The sequence below is a fragment of the Aplidium turbinatum genome, chromosome 18, assembly GCF_918807975.1.
Source record: "Aplidium turbinatum chromosome 18, kaAplTurb1.1, whole genome shotgun sequence".
Lineage (NCBI taxonomy): Eukaryota > Metazoa > Chordata > Ascidiacea > Aplousobranchia > Polyclinidae > Aplidium > Aplidium turbinatum.
The window spans coordinates 16,154,818-16,173,755 of NC_137489.1; the positions used below are offsets into that span (position 1 = coordinate 16,154,818).

Consider the following 18,938-nt stretch of genomic DNA (forward strand, 5'->3'; position numbering starts at 1 on the left):
ATATTCAATTTCTCTGTTTATTTTTGATATTTCAATCAGTTGGTATTTTAATTATTGATATTTCAATTGCGTGGTTATTTTAATTATCGAGAAAATTCTAAAAATAAGTTTCTGATGAACCAAAAAATGCTTGGTAGAACGATAAACCATTTGCATACTGCATAGCCAACTGAAGTACAAGAATTTATTCCAACATTTTTTTTTATGAAAAACATTTGCCATCAATTTTGCCATAAAATTTGCGCAACATTTGCCCTCCCATTGCGTAGCATATAAGACGTAGCACGACATGTAATTAAGGTAGTAGTCTTAACGCTGTTTGATGTCTTGTTTTTGGCGGTGCTGAAACAAGAGAAAAATCCAAGATAAATATAATCTTTCGTATGAATTTTACAGGCAGCCATCTGTGACTGCCTGACAGGTCGGTATTGGCGGCCATTAATGAAAGTTCAGGCCTGGTTTTTTTTTTTCGCTGAGACTTTTTGGTCATTTGTCCGAAATGATTTGAAAAAATTCGGTCATTTTTTATTTTTTTGGTCATATATAGTCAATTGACTATATATTTTTTTGGACATTTTGACCGAATTGACTATATTTTTTTCGGACATTTTGCTAAAAAATCGGTCAATGATCGATAAATGACCGAAAAAAAAAAAACCCAGGTTCAGGCGGCCATGGCCGCCAGCTATTTCGAGACCTGCATATCAAAATGGTCACAACTGCTTTTATATTTCCTAAATAGCCCATAGTCCAGGTAGCCGACCATTCACTACATAAAAATATTTTTCTGGGTTTGGACCGGTTTAAACCTAGTTTTCACCGGTTAAAACCAGGTTTAAACCGCTTAGTGGTCCTTGAAGACCAACTCCACTTCCTGGCAGTAAGGATCGGGAAACGCTGGGGCAAAGTCCTAGTAGGCCAACGGAGCTCTGGCACTAGCAATGGCCTGTGCTAGTCAAATCATGGCTCAACAATCAACATACCTCATGAATATTACAAAGATAAAGTATAACAAGAACAGCGTAAAGGGAACAATCCCTTTGGGAGGTTCCTCGCTCGGTAGGACTCCAGTTTGTGGGCAGGCTGGACCAGATCGTCACAATGCTACTGCCCCACGAACAACACAGCAACAAATGAAAAAGAAACTCAGAAGAAAATGGAAAAACAAAACATTGAAAATTGGAACATGGAACGTTAGAACACTTTACCAAAAAGGAAAACTTGATAATATCATTGAAGAAATTGAGAGATTGAAGATCAGCATTCTTGGTTTGGCTGAAATGCATTGGAACAATAGTGGGCAAATAAGGAAGAATGGTTACAATGTAATTTACTCAGGAAATCAAAAACACTCTAATGGAGTTGGAATAATACTACATCCCAAAGTTTGTGCTAATTTGTCTGGGTTCTGGGCAATTTCAGACCGCGTTCTTCTCGTAAAACTAAAGAACTTACAACAAGACATTAGTCTAATACAAGTATATGCGCCAACAAGTACTGCTTGTGATGAAGAAATTACCACATTTTACGGCGACATTGAAAGAGCTCTACAAAACTGTAAACACAACGAAATACCAATTATAATGGGTGACTTCAATGCTAAGGTCGGAAATATTGCTCATGGAAAAACAACTGGAAACAACGGTTTAGGATCCATGAATGAAAGAGGCACAACATTGATTGAATGGTGTCACGAACAAAACTTGTACATTGCCAACACCTGGTTTATGAAAAACCTTGAAAAACTTTGGACTTGGAAGAGTCCTGATAATCACACGAGAAATCAAATTGACTATATTCCCAAGGGTTTTTTTTCGCTAAGACTTTTCGGTCATTTGTCCGAAATGACTTGAAAAAATTCGGTCATTTTTTATTTATTTCGGTCATTTTTTCTGATGAAAATATTTCCTTTGAAGGAGCTGATACAAACAAAAATTTGCACTTCCTGACTAGCTACAACATTAAGTTTCGCTGAGAAACGTTGTCGTGTTTTATCTGAGAAAAGTTAGAACAGACAAACGTTACTTCCAGTCTTCGAAATTAGCATATTTTTACTTTTGCAAAAACATTGTCGAGACCAAACGGCAAAAGTTGAAATTGCCTCGGCAATTGCATGTGAACGTTTATTACGAAAAAATTGTACCAAAACATGTAAAGCGAGAAGCGAAAAATATACTAGAGTAGTCGATCACGACCGCACTGTTTGATTTTTTGTGATGTAATAATACTAAAACTAGCGATAAAGCGAGCAACGCGATACGCACGCTGAACTTACAGTAATTTACGTTATATAACTCACGGGGGAAAAGTATGTTAATTTTAGGTTGATTCAATGTTCGAGGCAACACAAATCGATTTAATTTTCCCGGCGGGTTATATTGCGTAGCAACAGTACCCAATAAGAAATTTACGTTTGTTTTTCATTAATTCGACATCTAGTGACGTTGAATTATCATAAAATAACGTTAATTGCTCAACCAGGTACTGGTAACAAATTAATAGCTCCCCGCGAAAAGATTGCCTCGATTTACGTTTACACTAACATAATTTTGGCACAATTGGGATACTGCGAGCAACACAAAGTCGCGAGACGCGATAAGGAGTAGATGCTTAGACTAATTTGACGTCTACTATCGTTGAATCAATGCAAATAGGGTGATATTTTTTATAAAAGATTCAATTCTCCCAGCTGGGCACGTGTCTAAGCGCTGGCGAAGTAGGAAGTAGGCCTAACCCAAATAAAACATAGTAAGAGTCTGGTGTAGTCCAAGAAAATTACTTTTTTTTTGTAATCTTTTGGTCCTTACAAGCGCTCCTGTGGCCTCAGCATTTTCATTGCCAACGCTAATGCGCCATTCACGCATCTGCGTCGGCAAGTGCCGATTGCCCACGCTAATTTCGAAGAATGACTTCTGTATTTGCGATATCACATATAACAAGACATTGGATCAACGTTTAAACACTAAGTCTACGTCTTGTATTTCCGATTGACAAAAATCGTACAGTGCCGCAAGAAGCTTCTTTGCAATCACTGAAATCGATTTGAGCGTGTACATATTTTTTCTGACATTTTGACCGAATTGACTATATTTTTTTCGGACATTTTGCTAAAAAATCGGTCAATGACCGATAAATGACCGAAAAAAAAACCCCAGCTATATTCTGACATTTCAAAAATTTCAAAATAATATCACAGATGCTTCCACAATTCCTACAGCCGACTGCGACAGCGATCACAACCTATTGGTTGCCAAGTTTAGACTCAGACTACAAAAAGTTAAGAAACTTAAAAAGAAACAAAAAATTGATTGGAACTTCTGCAAGGATATTAGCCTAAGAAATGAATATCAACAAAAATTCCAAAATGAAATGATCAGCTCAAAAATCAACAACAAAAACGCAACATCAACAGAGGAAGACTTCAACGTGATTAAACATTCTCTAATCAAAGCAGCTGAAGTTTTTCCTACGGTTGAAGCTTCAAAGCATAAGAACTGGATGAAACCCAAAATTTTAGATATGATCAAAGAGAGAAGAAAATATAAGAACAAGAATGACTTAGAATATAAACGCTTAAACAACAAAATAAAGAAGGCTTGCAACGAATCAAAAGAAGACTTTCTCAATAACGAATGTGCTACTATTGAAAAAATCTACAATTTCACACCAGGTGAAGCACACCAAAAGATTAAAGCAATAACAAGAAAATTCCAATCAATACACAAATCTGGGTGTTTAAAGTCTAAATCAGGTGAAATACTTTTGGAAGAAGACAAGATCCTTAACAGATGGAAAGAATACATTGAAGAGTTATATGGGGACCCAGAAAGAACAACAAAACCGTTTAAATTCTCTGAGCCACTTTCAGGACCAACCATCTTAAAAAGTGAAATAACATTTGCTTTAAGTAAAACAAAAACAAACAAAGCATTAGGCCCAGATGAAATAAGCACAGAAATGATAAAAGTACTAGATGACATTGGCATTGACGTACTCCACGCACTCTTCAACAAAATATATGACACCGGTGAAATTCCAACTGATATGACAAAATCTATTTTCATTACAATCCCGAAGAAACCAGGCACAAGAGAATGCGAAGAACATCGCACAATTAGTCTGATGTCCCATATTATTAAACTACTGCTGAGAGTCATCATGAACAGAGTTAGAAACAAATTACACCCAGAAATAAATGAATGCCAATATGGGTTTATGCCTGATAAAGGAACAAGGAATGCGGTCTTCATTCTGAAAAACCTCGCTCAAAGATCAATCGAAATGCAAAAAGACCTGTACTTGTGCTTCATCGACTATAAAAAAGCTTTTGATAGAGTTCAACATAATGAAATGTTATGCATGCTCGACAGAATTGGAATAGACGACAAAGATCTAAGAATCATTCAAAATTTATATTACGAACAATCAGCTGCTATCAGGATAAATGATGACTGCAGTGACTACACGCCCATTCAGAAAGGAGTAAGACAAGGTTGTGTGCTATCACCTGACCTTTTCTCATTATACAGCAAAATAATTTTAAGACATATTGAAGATGAAAGAGGTATTAGTATTGGAGGAAACAACATTAACCACATACGATATGCTGACGACACCGTTTTGATAGCCGACTCGGACGTAAAACTGCAGAACATATTAGATATTGTGTGTACGAAAAGCAAGATATTTGGCATGGAATTAAATAAAAAGAAAACAGAAACAATGGTCATAACAAAGAAAAAAGCAACCGAAACTCCTATTTGTAATTTATCAGTTAATGGAACAATTCTTAAACAGGTCCAAAAATTCAAATACCTCGGTACTATGGTGAATTGGGATGCAAGAGACGAAACAGAGCTCAACATAAGAACAGCCCAAGCAAAAGCAAGCTTTCAATAAATGAAACCAATTCTTTGCAATAAAAATATCTCTTCCAAAACAAGATCTAGAGTTTTAAAATGCTATATTTATCCTGTTTTTCATTACAACTCTGAAACCTGAAATATTTCAACAAAAATGGCGGAAAAGATTAATGCTTTTGAAATGTGGTGTTTCCGTAGAATGCAACGCATTTCATGGCTGGCAAAGAAAACAAATAAAGAAATTCTACACCAAGTGAACCAAACCAGAACTCTGTTAAAAAGTATGAAAACCAGACAATATAAATTTCTCGGCCATGTAATAAGAAAGCAAAAACTGGAGCATCTCTCTTTAACTGGTAAAATTTTTGGAAAGCGGGCACCTGGCAGACAAAGACAAACACATCTGGAACAATTTAACGACAAAACAGAAACAATTATCCATGCAACATATAATAGGAACATTTGGTCTAATTATTCATCTGAGGCCGTCGATGCCTGGTTCAGGCAAGGCAATTGAAGAAGAAGAAGTGGTCAAAACCAGTTTTAACCACTTAGAGATCAACCCTGATTCGATAGTTTGACAAAGATTTCTCGCTAATTAGTACAGTGGCAGCCAACCCTCAAATAAAGAGAGGGCACTCAATGATGATGAATAGAAAATTACAGCTTCCACTAAGATAAAAACGCAAACTCTGCATCAGTAATTTGATAAACACGTCCAGTTCTGCTGATGCTTGGTGCAGCAACTTTTGATATAACTTTTGTCTTAGGAACATATAAAATATTATCATGTTTTGGCCATTGAAACGTTTGACATGGCCCACTGGGATGCATGAACTTGACTAAAAGTTCTTCATCAGCTGCTGTATAATTCAAGATAATACCAATCCACCATGCCTGGTCGTATTTCACTGCAACATACTCCTCAACATTGAAGTTTTCAGTTTGCTGATGGCTATCAAAAAATTTGAAACAACCTGCAAACAAATGATCCTCTGCTGTGAATTTAAACCTGATGCTTGCAATACATTATGAGGAAAACAAATGATAGCTTCAGGTGCCTGGTATTGTGTGGCCTTGAATGTATCTTTTATTTGAAGCCAGTCGAATATCAATGAGCTTTTCTTTGGATAAAAAATAAAAACTGATTGAAGGCATAGCTGATTTACAATAACTGTAAGCATCTTTCGCTGTCAGAATTTGATTTTGGCATGGCTGAGCTAAACTTTTGTGGAAAAGTTTTCGCTTAATTGCCCCACCAAGTCCATCACAAGAAGTCTTGTCATGACTTGTAACGAAGAAATTCCAATTTGCAGAAAATCCAAAGACCTGTTGATGATAGGTCAAACTTGAAAAAATTTTGAAGTTTTTTGTATTGCCCAGCACACCCATCTGAAAAGTACATACTCGATGGGTTGAATGAATGGATAGTTTTGTTTCAAATAGTGAGCCAATTCTTCTTGCATTGCAAACACAAAACTTGTATTATGATTCAGGTTATCAGAAAACAAGGCCATGCTCTGTTGAATATAAAATGAAGTAGATACTGTAGAGCATCATTAGTGCCTTAATTCAAACAGAATAAAATGTGATCTTACTGATCATGTATTAGGTACCATATTACACTTCAAGTCTATTGATTGAAAACATTGTGAATATAGCAATGAAACATTTTTGTCAATTGCAGAAGTTTGAAACAAAACGTATTTATCATACTTTTGCACATGAAGCAGGTAGCTTTTCTTGACAGTTTAGCATTGGTTGGGGGAAAAAATCTTTTTGCAGATTTGAGATATGGGGCATTGAAATGAAGCACCCCAAAACTTTTGTTCAATAAAATAAAGTGTTTCCCTTTGCTTTTTTCACAAATGTAATAACATATTTGAATTCCTTGCCCCAAAAACTATAAGAATACATATTTTCATTATTTCTGTATCTTATAAAATAAGAATTATAAGCCATTTTTGTTTTTGTGATGCGAAAACAGCGCCTTTAGTGGCAAAAATGTAACTGTCAATATCTTGAAAACCACTTGATGGATTTTGACAGCGTAAATGCCAATCTTCATCTTTTCCCAGTAGCTCTAACATATTAAAAAATGAAGAAATTCTGAGAGGATGGGTTACACAGTGTGACTGTATTATAATAGAATGACCCATATGGAAGCATTTCAAACAACACATTTCAACATTTTTTAACAAGCTATCTTACCTCAGGTTTCTTTGTCCTAAATACAAGGCAGTAAGTGTCTCTACTTCACTCTGTTATGTTCCTCGTGTCACGTTTATGTTAAAAACATGATGTAATTTAAAGTTAACCTTGAAGGTGATTTATAAAGTTATGATTGTTTATTACTTTTTCCGTTTTCAAGTTTCCGACAAAGCACCTGATGACAGGGACATGCCCACGGGTGTAAACCCGATGGTGTTAACAACATAATATGTACTGATTGTACTGTGGATATCTGAAAACTAATTCAAGATGTATTAGTGTAGCTGGTTTAAGATTTCTTGACAACTGGAGAACTTGTAGTTTTGTTAGTGTGGTGGATCATTTTATTTCACCACTTTTTCAGGAAACGTTTAAAAGCAATTTTTAATTTAGTCTTGATGTGTGGTGGAAATAAGCCGTACCTTCAGCAAAATGATTAAAAGTTTGCTTTTCTGCATGGGATCGGCCAAGCCTTTCTTTGGGCGCATTTGTCGGGATCTTTCAGCAAACAGGGTTTGTTTGAACAAACTTAAAAGCACACACGTGGTAGTCGCTTTGCATCAACATTTCCTTCATTCTGCTATTGCCAACCAGTTAGTTCTGTCTCTTGATACAAACTTCAAGTTTAAACCGATTTGCCAACAAGCATCAAGACTTTTGAGTTCTTCGAAAATGGACCAATTTGTGACAGATAAATTTTTCGTAAATGCAAAATGGGAAAGTGCGTCTTCCACATTCCAAGTTTACAATCCTCATACGGGCAAGGTGATTGGTACTGCAGCAGATTGCACAAGGCAGGATGCAGAAAGTGCAGTTAAGGTTGCTCATCAAGCTTTCAAAAAGTGGAAGAAAACCCATGCTAAGGTAAGATTCTAAGAGGTAAAAAACCAAAGTTAATCTGTGTGCAATCTAAACATGGACAAACTTGTTTATAGTTTAGCAAACGAGTTAAACAATTCGTTTTTATTGGTACTTATATCTTTTCACCTACTGGTAATGACCCTCAGTGGTAGTAAAATAACTTTACTGCAGCATAGTGAACACTAGCGGTACCGTAGTTAATGATAAATAATATAAAGTGTTTGTTGCTCAAGAACATGTAGGCTACTGTATAATCTGCACAAAATGCGATTTTGTTAAATATGACTCAAAAAAGTGAAGTGATGACATGAAATGGTCCAAATTATTGAACAGATATGACTATCATTTGTGTTGCTACGCTGATAAGAAAATAAGCATCTACAATTATCTTTTACAGGAACGTGCTGCAGTATTGCAACGCTGGCACGACCTGATCATGCAAAATAAGTTGGCTCTTGCTGAGCTTCTAACCATGGAAAATGCAAGTAGTAGCTATGCTGATTTAAACTTGTTTCACTACGTATAATATGAGATCTAGTAGATCTTTGACACAACTGGCGAAAGTTTTTAAAACCTAGCCTCGGATCAGCCGAAGAATGGCAACAAGTTAATTGCATTCTAAACATGAAAATAGATCAAATTAAAGATGTTTATTTGTAAATTGAACTTTTATACCTGTAATTGAGTTTATTGTAGTAAAAACAGAGAGAGACTGTTCACCAGGCATTTGGTAATAAAATTAGTTTGCGTTCTTCTGGTGACTATATACTAGGTTACCTCGTGATGTTAAAGATGATAACTAGCTTTTGTATTTCCGACGTTTCGTCAGTCAGCACGACTGACTTTATCAAGGTGGCTAAAACAGGTTAACACAACCTGTTCAGCAACGATGGCACAACACAAAAACATACTGATAAAATGAGTAAAGTAAAGCAGCAAGAATCAGAATTAAAACACGCAACGATACCTAGAGGTTAAACTAAATGCAGTGAATGCCTAAAACCAGTAGGCTGCTTTCCAACAGCGTAAATTTATCTATCTATTGGGCCACTGTCAAGAAACGTTGAAAAAACATCAGACAAGACAGAAAACAATGGGATTAGCAATAACAATGGTAGAGAAGACGCACTGAGAATGGAAAAGGTGAAGCTAAAGTTAAAGTAATTTTTTGTACACAGAGGGGAAATTCTGACCATCTTTTTGGTTAAGAGCATGTTGTGCCTTCTGGTTTATGTACCATTTTTCTGTGAACAATCTTTTTGTATAATCCTTTTCAGTTTTAAGAATGGTGGCGTTGGTCCAAGTAATTTTATGGTCTGAATTTATAGAGTGTTTGCAAAGAGCGGAATGCTCTGGACGTTGAAATTTAATAGCTCTTTGGTGCTCGTTGATTCTAGATTTAAGATCACGTTTTGTCTGTCCAATGTAGATTAAATCACAGTCATGACACGGAACTTGGTAGATCAATCCAGATACTGAGTTTATTGTGTTATTTATTTATTTTGTTATTGTTTTTACATTCTCCGCTTAAAAGTTTTTTTTCTAAATTGCATTACAATGAGATTGCTCTAGCTCTGATACAGCAGCAAAGCCTCACAACATCTTCAATAATAAACATTCACAACAAAACCAACCGGTGTTTGGATGAATCTACTTTTTCCTAACAGGGAAAGCCAGTCCGAGAATCAGTTGGTGAAATTGCGTATGCTGCTTCCTTTCTCGAATGGTTGGCAGAAGAAGCCAAGAGAACCTATGGAATGACGATTCCAAGTCCCAGTTCTACGAAGAGGCTGATGTCCATCAAGCAACCCATTGGAGTGGCTGGCATGATAACTCCTGTATGTAGGAAATCGCTGTAGTTTGATAATGTTTTTTTTATGAAAATGCAACGTGCATGAGCTTCACACTTGGGAAGAACTTTTAAGTTTTCATCTTCATACGAAGTTGGGTACCATTTTTATTTTGCAAACGTTACACTGCCTGCAATTTGTTGTGTTGATCTTGTTTTTCCTGCATTAGAACTTTCGACGTGTTCAAATATTCCGTCTTAACGTAGATAACAAAATTATTTCTTTCAACAGTGGAATTTCCCGTGTGCCATGATAACACGCAAAGCGTGCGCTGCCATCGCAGCAGGTTGCACTGTGGTGTTGAAGCCCTCTGAGGACACGCCATATTCAGCCCTCGCATTGGCCAAGGTATGAACGTGAAGTAATTTGTGATATTTTATTACAACCAAGTACGATTGCTTGGGTTTAAGTAACGAAAAGAAGAATATTGTCTACGCTCACATGTAGCTTGATATTGTCTTGAGGAGCCGTTTTATTTCTTCATCCAACAGGGGTTTTTTTCGGTTTACTGCTGGTGGATCGACTTGCATGCTTTGGTCATCGTGGAAAACACAACCATTTCAATGTAATCACTGTCATTGTTATTTGTTGTATTCCCACCATAGCTGTTGTTTGTTTCATCCTGTAAATTAAAATTGTAAGTTTATGTCCCATTTTCTTCTCAACTACCCACGTAGCAAATATGCTAATTCCTGTACAGATGCTTTCTCTTAGTTATACTGCTGTGACCATCTAATATACACGGAGTTAGCTGGTAAAGAAGACTAAATTAAATTTTTGTTTTTCGGAGCTGTATTAACAAAACACATACTGTACTGCCATGGCTGCCTAAAGATACGCCCTGATTTGTCACATTTGCTAACTTTGGACGACTGTTTAACCTTCGTCCGGCTGCATGGGTACAATTGTACCCATTCCAATTTTAAAATACGACAGTCTTTTTTCTAGAAACCCGAGAGACCTGAAACTTCCTGACATCTCTACATTTCTGTGTTAGATTATGCAGACTAAATGTCGGCAAAAAATCTTTACACGTTACCGAGATTTAGGGTCGAGTTGTTTTTACACCCTTAACAGGCGGTATGGGTACAATTGTACCCTTGCACATTGTGTATCTAAATAATGCCAGTATACATAACACAAAGACAATTTTTTGAATGTTGAATGAAACAGAGTACAGAAATGATTTATTTGACACAGAAATATGAAAGAAAACTTAGTCGAAATGGGTTTAGTCAGTGTCACAAGTAATACACTTTGTTTTTGTTATGGAGTGTTCGTCGCACACAGGCTGAACGCAAGCCACGCAGCCTTTCCTGGTTTTACGTCGTTTTCGTTTCTGATCTCTGCAGACATAGCAACTGCCAACAATCGGTGTAGCTCCTCGATTTCCATGGGGTTCTTTGGGGTTAGCTTCTGCCCCTTCTGGCGGTGTCGCAATGGGCCGTCCTAGAACCATTTCCACTGCAGCTCGAAGGAAGCGGTTTCTCATCATCATGCGGTTGGTAGTGCGAGCTTCCACTGAAGGCATACATAGCTGTTTCGCAAGATCTTTCAGGAACTTTCTCCGTTGGTCCTTTTTCCTAAACACTGGCTTGTGTTCCCTGCAGATGATAAACGACGCTAAGCCAGTGACGTCGATCATGTTATAGAAAAACGCCAAAGGCCAACGCAGTGTCCGTCGTTTTACTGTGTATTCACCCAGCATTTTGTCCATTGTGTCCACCCCCCTTTGGTTTTATTATAGTACGTGATGATCTCTGGTTTGCTTGATTGTGTTGCTTCGACTTCTCCGGTCATGTGCATGGATGATAGAAGCACAACTGATCTGTTTTCTTTGGCACATATGAACAGACTGTTGCATCTCGATGGTAGGCGAAATTGGTCGAGTGAAGTGCTCTTTCCTTGCCAGGCTGCATGTTGCTTGGCAAAAACCTCTTGTTTTTTCTGACTGTTCCAACTAAAGTCATGTCCCAGGTGTTCAATACTTTAGCTAGCTGCATACCTGTGAAGAAATTATCGGTGGTGACATTTCTTCCAGAGCCTTTATACAAACAGACCAGGTCCAAAACTGTTCGCTCACCAACATTTGTTTGTCGGGGACCATCTATTGGTTTTCCAGTATAAAGCTGACCATGCAGCGGGTAGGCGTTTGATGCATCACAAGCCCAGAAAACCTTGATACCATATTTAGCTGGTTTAGATGGTATATACTGTGTGAATTTGGTATGTCCTCAAAATGGAAACAATTGTTCATCTATCGTGATACATTCATGTGGCTTGTAGGCTCTCTCCAAATTTTTATTCAGCATTAGCCACAGATCTCGTATTGGTGCAGCTTTATCTCTTTGCACACGCTCTGCACGTGTATTATCGTTGTCAAATCTGATAAATCTGAGCATCAACTTGAAGCGGTCACGAGACATAGCTGCACGTATAAGAGGCAAAGCATCTACTTTCCACATATCTTCCAGATTCTCTTTGTTATTCCTGTGTACACCAGCAGCAATAAGGATGCCAATAAATGCACTGAGCTCAACTTCAGTAAAGGGCTCGAATGTTCTTAGTGGTGGCCGTTCAGAAGCATTACGAAATCTTTCTGCGAGATTGTTGTTGAAAGCTTCATAAACTCTTCTAGCCTTTCGATTTGTTTCTCTTAGTATGATGTCACACATCTCTGGACTCATGATGGATTTGAACAGCTCTTTTTCTGTAAATAGATTGCTGGTTGCTGCAGGCCCACCTCTTTGTCGTAGGATGTTACGAGATCTTGTTTGGGCAGTTGGCAGCGGATCTCTATGCCATTCGGTTTCATCCTTAGCAATCCAAATGCTATCAACATGTTGAGACATGGCAGGGACATCTTCAACACTCTCGTCTGAGTCGTATTCTTCTTCCTGTTCTACCACCATTTCTTCTTCAATGTCGGACGCTTCTTCAATGCCATCATCTGCTTCTGGTATGTAGTTTTCATCGTCAGATGCAACATATGCGCCTTCCTCATATTCAGAATCAGATTCTTCAATCATACGCCTCATTTCATCGGCCGTATATCTGAAAGGCAGCAAAAAAGTAAATAAATGTGTATAATGTTTCTTTGTGAAATACCGGTACTACAAAAGTAGGCTATAAGCTGGACACAAAATGATACTGACCTCAATCGTCGTGTTCTTCGATTATCGTAAATGCTAGATTCAGCATCACCATCACTCATGATTTCTTCACCAACCTTCCAAAACTTATAGCCTACAGTACAACCAATTTTCAATCTACAGTTTACACCTAACCAATTCCGGCAGAAAACTTACCACTTCCTACTAGTCCTACTCAAATATAATCAAAAACTCTAATACTGCACGTGCCTTGTCTTATCTAAGGCAAGAGACGAAGGGAGAGGAAACGAAGTGGAACGACTGGGATGACGATAGCTGATCGCAGGGGCAGAAAGGATGATAAAAATAAAAGGGGAATGGAGAGAGAACTGGTGCAGCAACACGTGCTATACTTCCCTAGAGCACAGTATTTAAACGCTCTGACCAATAAATACGGCATACCGTACAAAAAATATAACTAACTTGGAAATTTCAATGGAAAATGTACGTGGGTACAATTGTACCCATGCCGCCTGTTAGCGGTGTAAAAATATGCAGTCTGACAAAGGTTAAATAAATTTTTCTAAAAATTATATTTTTTCACCTTCTTTACTGTTTACCCCAGATGACAGTAATAGGTTTTAACATCATGAGATGTTGAAAAACAAAGACAATTTGATTTCGAAGATTTTTATCAGACTGTTAATTTTTCAATAACAGTCTGATTGCGCGTTTTTCAACTTATTTTTTCTCAATTGCTACTGCTTCCCCAAGGCAACAAAAAGCTTTTATATCACTAAGAGACAGCAAAAAGTAAAAACATCTCAGAAAATGTCAGTCAAGCCATAGCGGTAATCAAAATCTGCAAAATATGACAAATCAGGCAGCATCTCCAGGTGGCCATAGTACTGCAGATTGTCGGGTAACAGTTACATGTTACTACCGCCTGATTTTGAGTTGTATAACGAATAGTTTTCGGAAGGAGAAACATTAAATTCGGTGAATTTTCTTCAGTTATCCCAGGAAGCAGGACTCCCAGCTGGGGTATTGAATATTCTTCCCTCATCCCGGAAACACGCCCAAGAGATAGGGGAAGTCATTTGTGAGCATCCTGATGTTGCTGCTGTATCTTTCACCGGATCAACCGCCACAGGAAAGGTAAAAGAGAAAATCTTTGTTGATTTCTTGATATTACGATTTTTGTTCTGGAAATTTTCTTCTTGCATATGAAGCGGTAGCAGTCACATTATTCCATCCAGGCACTGCAGTCATTGGACTGTGTTACTGTCAAGCGCTGTGAGATTGGCATTTCCATTTTTAGGTCCGTATTGCAACAACATTCAATAAATGAACAAGAGAACGAAATTTTGAGTATTCATACAAAGGACGAAGCAAATTTGAGTGAATTTGAGGCTCTCCTTAAAACGTATTTTACCAGTCGTTTGAAACAAATTTTTAAGTACGTTTTGTTTGCTATTGTGGTGTACAGCGCCTGGAGCATGATTTTTGCTATAGAATTATAGATGTTGCATTATGAAAATGCTATTATTGTTAACATACGATAAACGAGAAAGTTTTTAATAAAGTATTTTTCGCCGCTGATCAAAACCTTACTCACAGGCTTTACTGAGGCAATCTGCTGGCACAGTCAAGAAGGTTTCCATGGAGCTTGGTGGACTTGCACCCTTCATAGTGTTCGATTCAGCCGACGTAGATCGCGCCGTGGCCAATACAATGATATGCAAGTTCAGATACATGGGTCAAGTGAGTCTCTAACAAAGTTGTTGATATCACAGAAAAGATATTGGATCGTAGCGCATTCTTGCAAGAACAGATTGCGCTTTAAATGCCCTGTCGTTGTCAAAATTAATTATGACTAAATACCTTGCCATTGCAGTGTTTGTTGTATTCGATACCAACTCACCAAATCATGTTTTGAAACAACATTGTAATATGTTTTATGTGAAAAGTTTTTTTTATGAAGTTAAGAAGTTAGCGACAAGGTTTTTCCAAAACTGTGGAGTTGAACCCAAGCCAGTCCCGTAACTTTCTAAGGACTGGTTTCTGAAACACCAAAATCAAAGTTTCCATTTCAATGTTTCTGTAGTTCTGGTTTTACATCCTTAGCAGAAGTGCAAGAGCTGTTTAAGGAACGCCTATGTCTACTGTTGGCTTGTATCCGTAAATTAATTAGCGTCGCCTCTTCCCAGACAACAAATCGGTCGTTTTTTACATTAATGCAACGTGTGTAGACGTTGAATCAATGTAAAAACACGACTGATTTGTTGTCTGGGTCAGGCCAAGCTCTTCTGATAATACCTGCTCTATAATAAAGCCATGCAATGCTTGCAGTTGGTGTCAAACTGCTTTGTGTTCATGATGTCAACACTTAACAGATGAGTTCTTACAGTACGGAAAGCAGTTAAATTAGTTTTTATAAAAGATGACATTTTTTATCGTACCCAGGCTTACTTCGTCTCAAGGTGATTGTAAATAAAACCATGTCATTGTCATTCTGTTGTTCTTGAAGCCGTCAAGTTATTGTGTTATCAATTTTTAATGTGTGGCTAAAATAATCTTGAAAAAGTTGAATCGATATTTTGCTTCCCTTGATGCTTACTACGAAATGTATAGATGACCGACTTCACAAAATAATAATTACTATTGATCGTTATGCAGACATGCGTGTGTGCCAATCGGATTTATGTACAAGAGGGTATACATGATCAATATGTGGAAAAGCTGGCCGCGGTAATGAAGAAAGAACTGGTACTGGGTGACCCTTTAGATCACAAGACCACATTCGGGCCCATGATTAACGAAAAGGCTGTTCTTAAGGTATCCAATTCTTGTTTATCAATGATTTGCGCGGTCTGACCGCTGTTAAAAAGTTGTTGGATTATTTTCTGCAGCAGTTAATTGTGAAGGAGCTAAACTTGTGATTTCGGGCAGTAGGTTGTCACAAAAAGAGCTTAAAAGTTAGGAATACCCATTATTTTTAACGTTTTCTCTGACAAATACATGACATTTCTCTGACAAATACTTTTTCATGCACGCTAATTTGGTGTTGAAATTTGTTAATTGCTGTGAACATTAAAAACTTTTATTTAATGAAATTCCCAGCATACTGGTTTAGGTTGTAATGTAAACTCATCAAACGCTTTTTAAAGGTTGAAGCCCAAGTTGAGGATGCCATAAAGAAAGGGGGTAAAGTTCTTCTTGGGGGTGCCAGAGCAAAGGAGGGAGATAATTATTACGAACCCACCCTGATTACAGGGGTCACCTCTGAGATGCGTTGTTGCCATGAAGAGACATTTGGCCCGATAGCACCAATCATCAAGTGAGTTGAAACTGATGTTTCTGAGGTTTAGTATCATATGCTTGGCAGTTGTGTTTTACCTCTACTAGCCCGTTCGAATCGAATAGCTTATCTCTTCTAGACGTTCGAACAAAAAATGCATGGTTTGTCGTGCTGTTGGATCTCCTCAGTCTGTGTCCTCTCAACACAACGCGCATTCAGATTAAACGCTTTTTATTCAAACACTCAATTACAGAAAAATTACCGAGTAGTTTAAGTAAGTTGGATATTTGGCACCACCTTAATATTGCTGGTAGGCCTACTGCTGGTTCTAATCAACAATTAAGCTTCATTTTTGTTTTTATGAAAATTACCTTTCCTAATATATGAAGCCAATTCAATCATGACGCTGAGTTGTGTGAATACTGGACAGTGGACAGCGGTTTTGTTTTCGCTACAGCCATTTTGTGTCAACAGGTTCAAGACAGAAGATGAAGTGGTGGCTCTTGCCAACGACACTCGGATGGGACTTGCAGGTATTTTGTTAGACATTTGATAACATAATAAATATAATATTGACTTCTAAAACTTCTTCATTTTATAACATCTAATTTAATAAATAAAACCTAACAACCACACAGCATTTAACATAAAAAACACATTTTTTTCCTAGGCAATTAAGCTCCATGTGATTTTGCCTCTCCTCTGCCTTGCTGTTTCATTCTTATGCGTTTTTTTTTATTTCGATTTTTGTGTATGTAGATCAGTTTTGTAATTTCAATTCATGAAGAACATCAGTCAGTTGGTTACTTGGAAAGGTCCAACATGGTAATGGCCGAAAACGTTTGTAATTTTTAGTTTATTTTCATGTTGTTATGTCAAATGCAGTCTGATTCTACCAAAATTGTACTAATTGGAAGTTTATCGTTGTGTAAATTTGTTCAACCTGTGGCACGAAACAGCTTAATCTGCTTTCAGGATTTTGCTCTATTTCGGTGCCACAAACCTAAGTTGTTTCTGGTAGAACACAGGGGTCGACTTGCCTTCGCTGAGCACCCCAACATTGGGAGCATCCACTCTCGCATGTAAGGCAACGTCGACCAAAGGGTGTGAGGACTAGTCACCCTCCCCTGCAAACTCAGACGTAAGCGGTTACAGCCTTCATGTAGGTTTTCATTGAAACGTTTTTGACGTTTTTTTCAGGTTATTTTTTCTCCAATGACGTCACCCAGTGTTGGAGGGTCGCTGAAGAGCTTGAAGTCGGGATGGTCGGAATCAATGAGGGGTTGATGAGTTCAGCTGAAGCGCCTTTCGGGGGGGTCAAGGAGTCTGGTTTGGGAAGGGAGGGTTCTTTATACGCTTTAGACGAATTCATGGAGATCAAATACATGTGTTGGGGAATATAGACACGTGCCTTCTAGTTCAAATGCTTGGCATGTGGTTTAAATGTTGTTGAATTTTCAGATTGTTTAATTGTCCTCTGAGGATGTTAGGTGTACAATGCACACTGCGCATCCATCAGCGCATATTGTTACGGCAACCCAACAAAAGTTTGTTGAACTTTCCAGCGTAAAGGATCTATTCAAATTTTAATCTGACGATGGATCGACAAAGCTGTTTTCCAACTAGAGATGATAGACTTTCTGCACTGCCCATTTTCAAATGGTTTATATTTTGAACGTGTTAATTAAACTATGTCTTTTCGATTGAATTGATGAAAACGTCACAAATTTTAAACCTGTTTTTATGTCGTAGCCCATTTGTGGTTTTGTTGCCAAACATAGTTCAATTGTGTGAACGTTGCAAGGAATTTCTAAAGTTTTGAAACCTGTTCTACAGACTAATCATGGAAACATAATGCACGCGTGTAACTTTCCTCTGTATAATTATGTGCAATGAAAACATCTTTAATTTATGATTACGCAGTGTGTGACGCTTCAAGCAGGTTCTTATGACTCATGACGGTGTGCACAGCTATTGAAAGGTCTACAAATCTATGAGTTCAAGTACACATAAGAAATAAATACTGGTAGCCTAAGGAAGAAACGTACGCCGTAAGCGCAGAAAACGTTTATTGAATTTTTACCTCACAGAAACTTATAGTTAAAATTCTTAACCTCGTAAAAACGCTTCCACAAACCACGTCGGTTTTTACTAATTTTATCAAGGGAAATGTTTTCCATTGAATAGCATTAGAAAGTGACAGAGTAGACTCTGTAGTCATCTACAGTAGAGACCTCGAGTTGGCTAATGTCAAGTGTAAGCTCGGCAGACGTGGCTCTGTCCATAAACTGACTTGCTTAACTGAGATCAGCTGTTGTAAAGTTTTAGAAGCCAGGTTCGCAATGGAATATTTTAAGAATGGTCATAGCGGATACGCGACCTGGAAAATATATGGAAATCAATGCTTGATGTAAAATTTAGGTAGGCTACACAACAAAAGCTGATGGGCTTAAAGTAAACAAACAAAGAGAGTTGATGGTGAGGCTCAGCTTCTCAATAACGTCCATCTTGTTGGGTGAGGTACGCTTCACGTATTTAAAAGCAATCTTTAATTTAGTCTTGATATGTGGTGGAAAGAAGCCGTACCTTCAACAAAATGATTAAAAGTTTGACCTTGTGCATGGGATCGTCCAAGCCTTTCTTTGGTCACATTTGTCGGGATGTTTCAGCAAACAGGGTTTGTTTGAACAAACTTCAGAATACACAAGTGATAGTCGTTTTTGACCAACCTTTCCTTCATTCTGCTATTGCCAACCAGTTA

General features: G+C 37.7%; 2 protein-coding genes and 1 pseudogene across 2 annotated transcripts; 2 read left to right on the forward strand and 1 right to left on the reverse strand.

The window, feature by feature from the left end:
- Positions 1–941: 941 nt before the first annotated feature.
- Positions 942–5,698, forward strand: LOC145787212 (uncharacterized). The gene is made up of 4 exons (XM_082598936.1): positions 942–1,806; positions 3,197–3,670; positions 3,935–4,482; positions 5,633–5,698. Exons 1-4 carry the CDS (start codon positions 942–944, stop codon positions 5,696–5,698), a joined length of 1,953 nt encoding a protein of 650 aa, XP_082455062.1.
- Positions 5,699–7,443: 1,745 nt separating this feature from the next.
- Positions 7,444–18,115, forward strand: LOC145787115 (succinate-semialdehyde dehydrogenase, mitochondrial-like). The gene is made up of 10 exons (XM_082598840.1): positions 7,444–7,937; positions 8,332–8,415; positions 9,602–9,772; positions 10,016–10,132; positions 13,891–14,034; positions 14,497–14,640; positions 15,556–15,714; positions 16,047–16,216; positions 16,652–16,710; positions 17,378–18,115. The coding sequence occupies exons 1-10, from the start codon at positions 7,506–7,508 to the stop codon at positions 17,578–17,580; spliced, it is 1,683 nt and encodes a 560-aa protein (XP_082454966.1). The 5' UTR covers positions 7,444–7,505; the 3' UTR covers positions 17,581–18,115.
- LOC145787717 (uncharacterized) lies at positions 11,016–11,807 on the reverse strand (annotated as a pseudogene).
- Positions 18,116–18,938: the final 823 nt, after the last annotated feature.

What these genes read in the sequence shown, in the direction of transcription:
- LOC145787212 (XM_082598936.1), top strand. Translation starts at nt 942, where the DNA reads ATGGCCTGTGCTAGTCAAATCATGGCTCAACAATCAACATACCTCATG. An exon ending in AATCTACAATTTCACACCAG is followed by an intron (nt 3,671 to 3,934) that starts GTGAAGCACACC and finishes ACAAAGCATTAG; the next exon opens with GCCCAGATGAAATAAGCACA. An exon ending in ACACGCCCATTCAGAAAGGA is followed by an intron (nt 4,483 to 5,632) that starts GTAAGACAAGGT and finishes CTTTTGTCTTAG; the next exon opens with GAACATATAAAATATTATCA.
- LOC145787115 (XM_082598840.1), top strand. Translation starts at nt 7,506, where the DNA reads ATGATTAAAAGTTTGCTTTTCTGCATGGGATCGGCCAAGCCTTTCTTT. An exon ending in AGCTTCTAACCATGGAAAAT is followed by an intron (nt 8,416 to 9,601) that starts GCAAGTAGTAGC and finishes TTTTCCTAACAG; the next exon opens with GGAAAGCCAGTCCGAGAATC. An exon ending in CCGATAGCACCAATCATCAA is followed by an intron (nt 16,217 to 16,651) that starts GTGAGTTGAAAC and finishes TTGTGTCAACAG; the next exon opens with GTTCAAGACAGAAGATGAAG.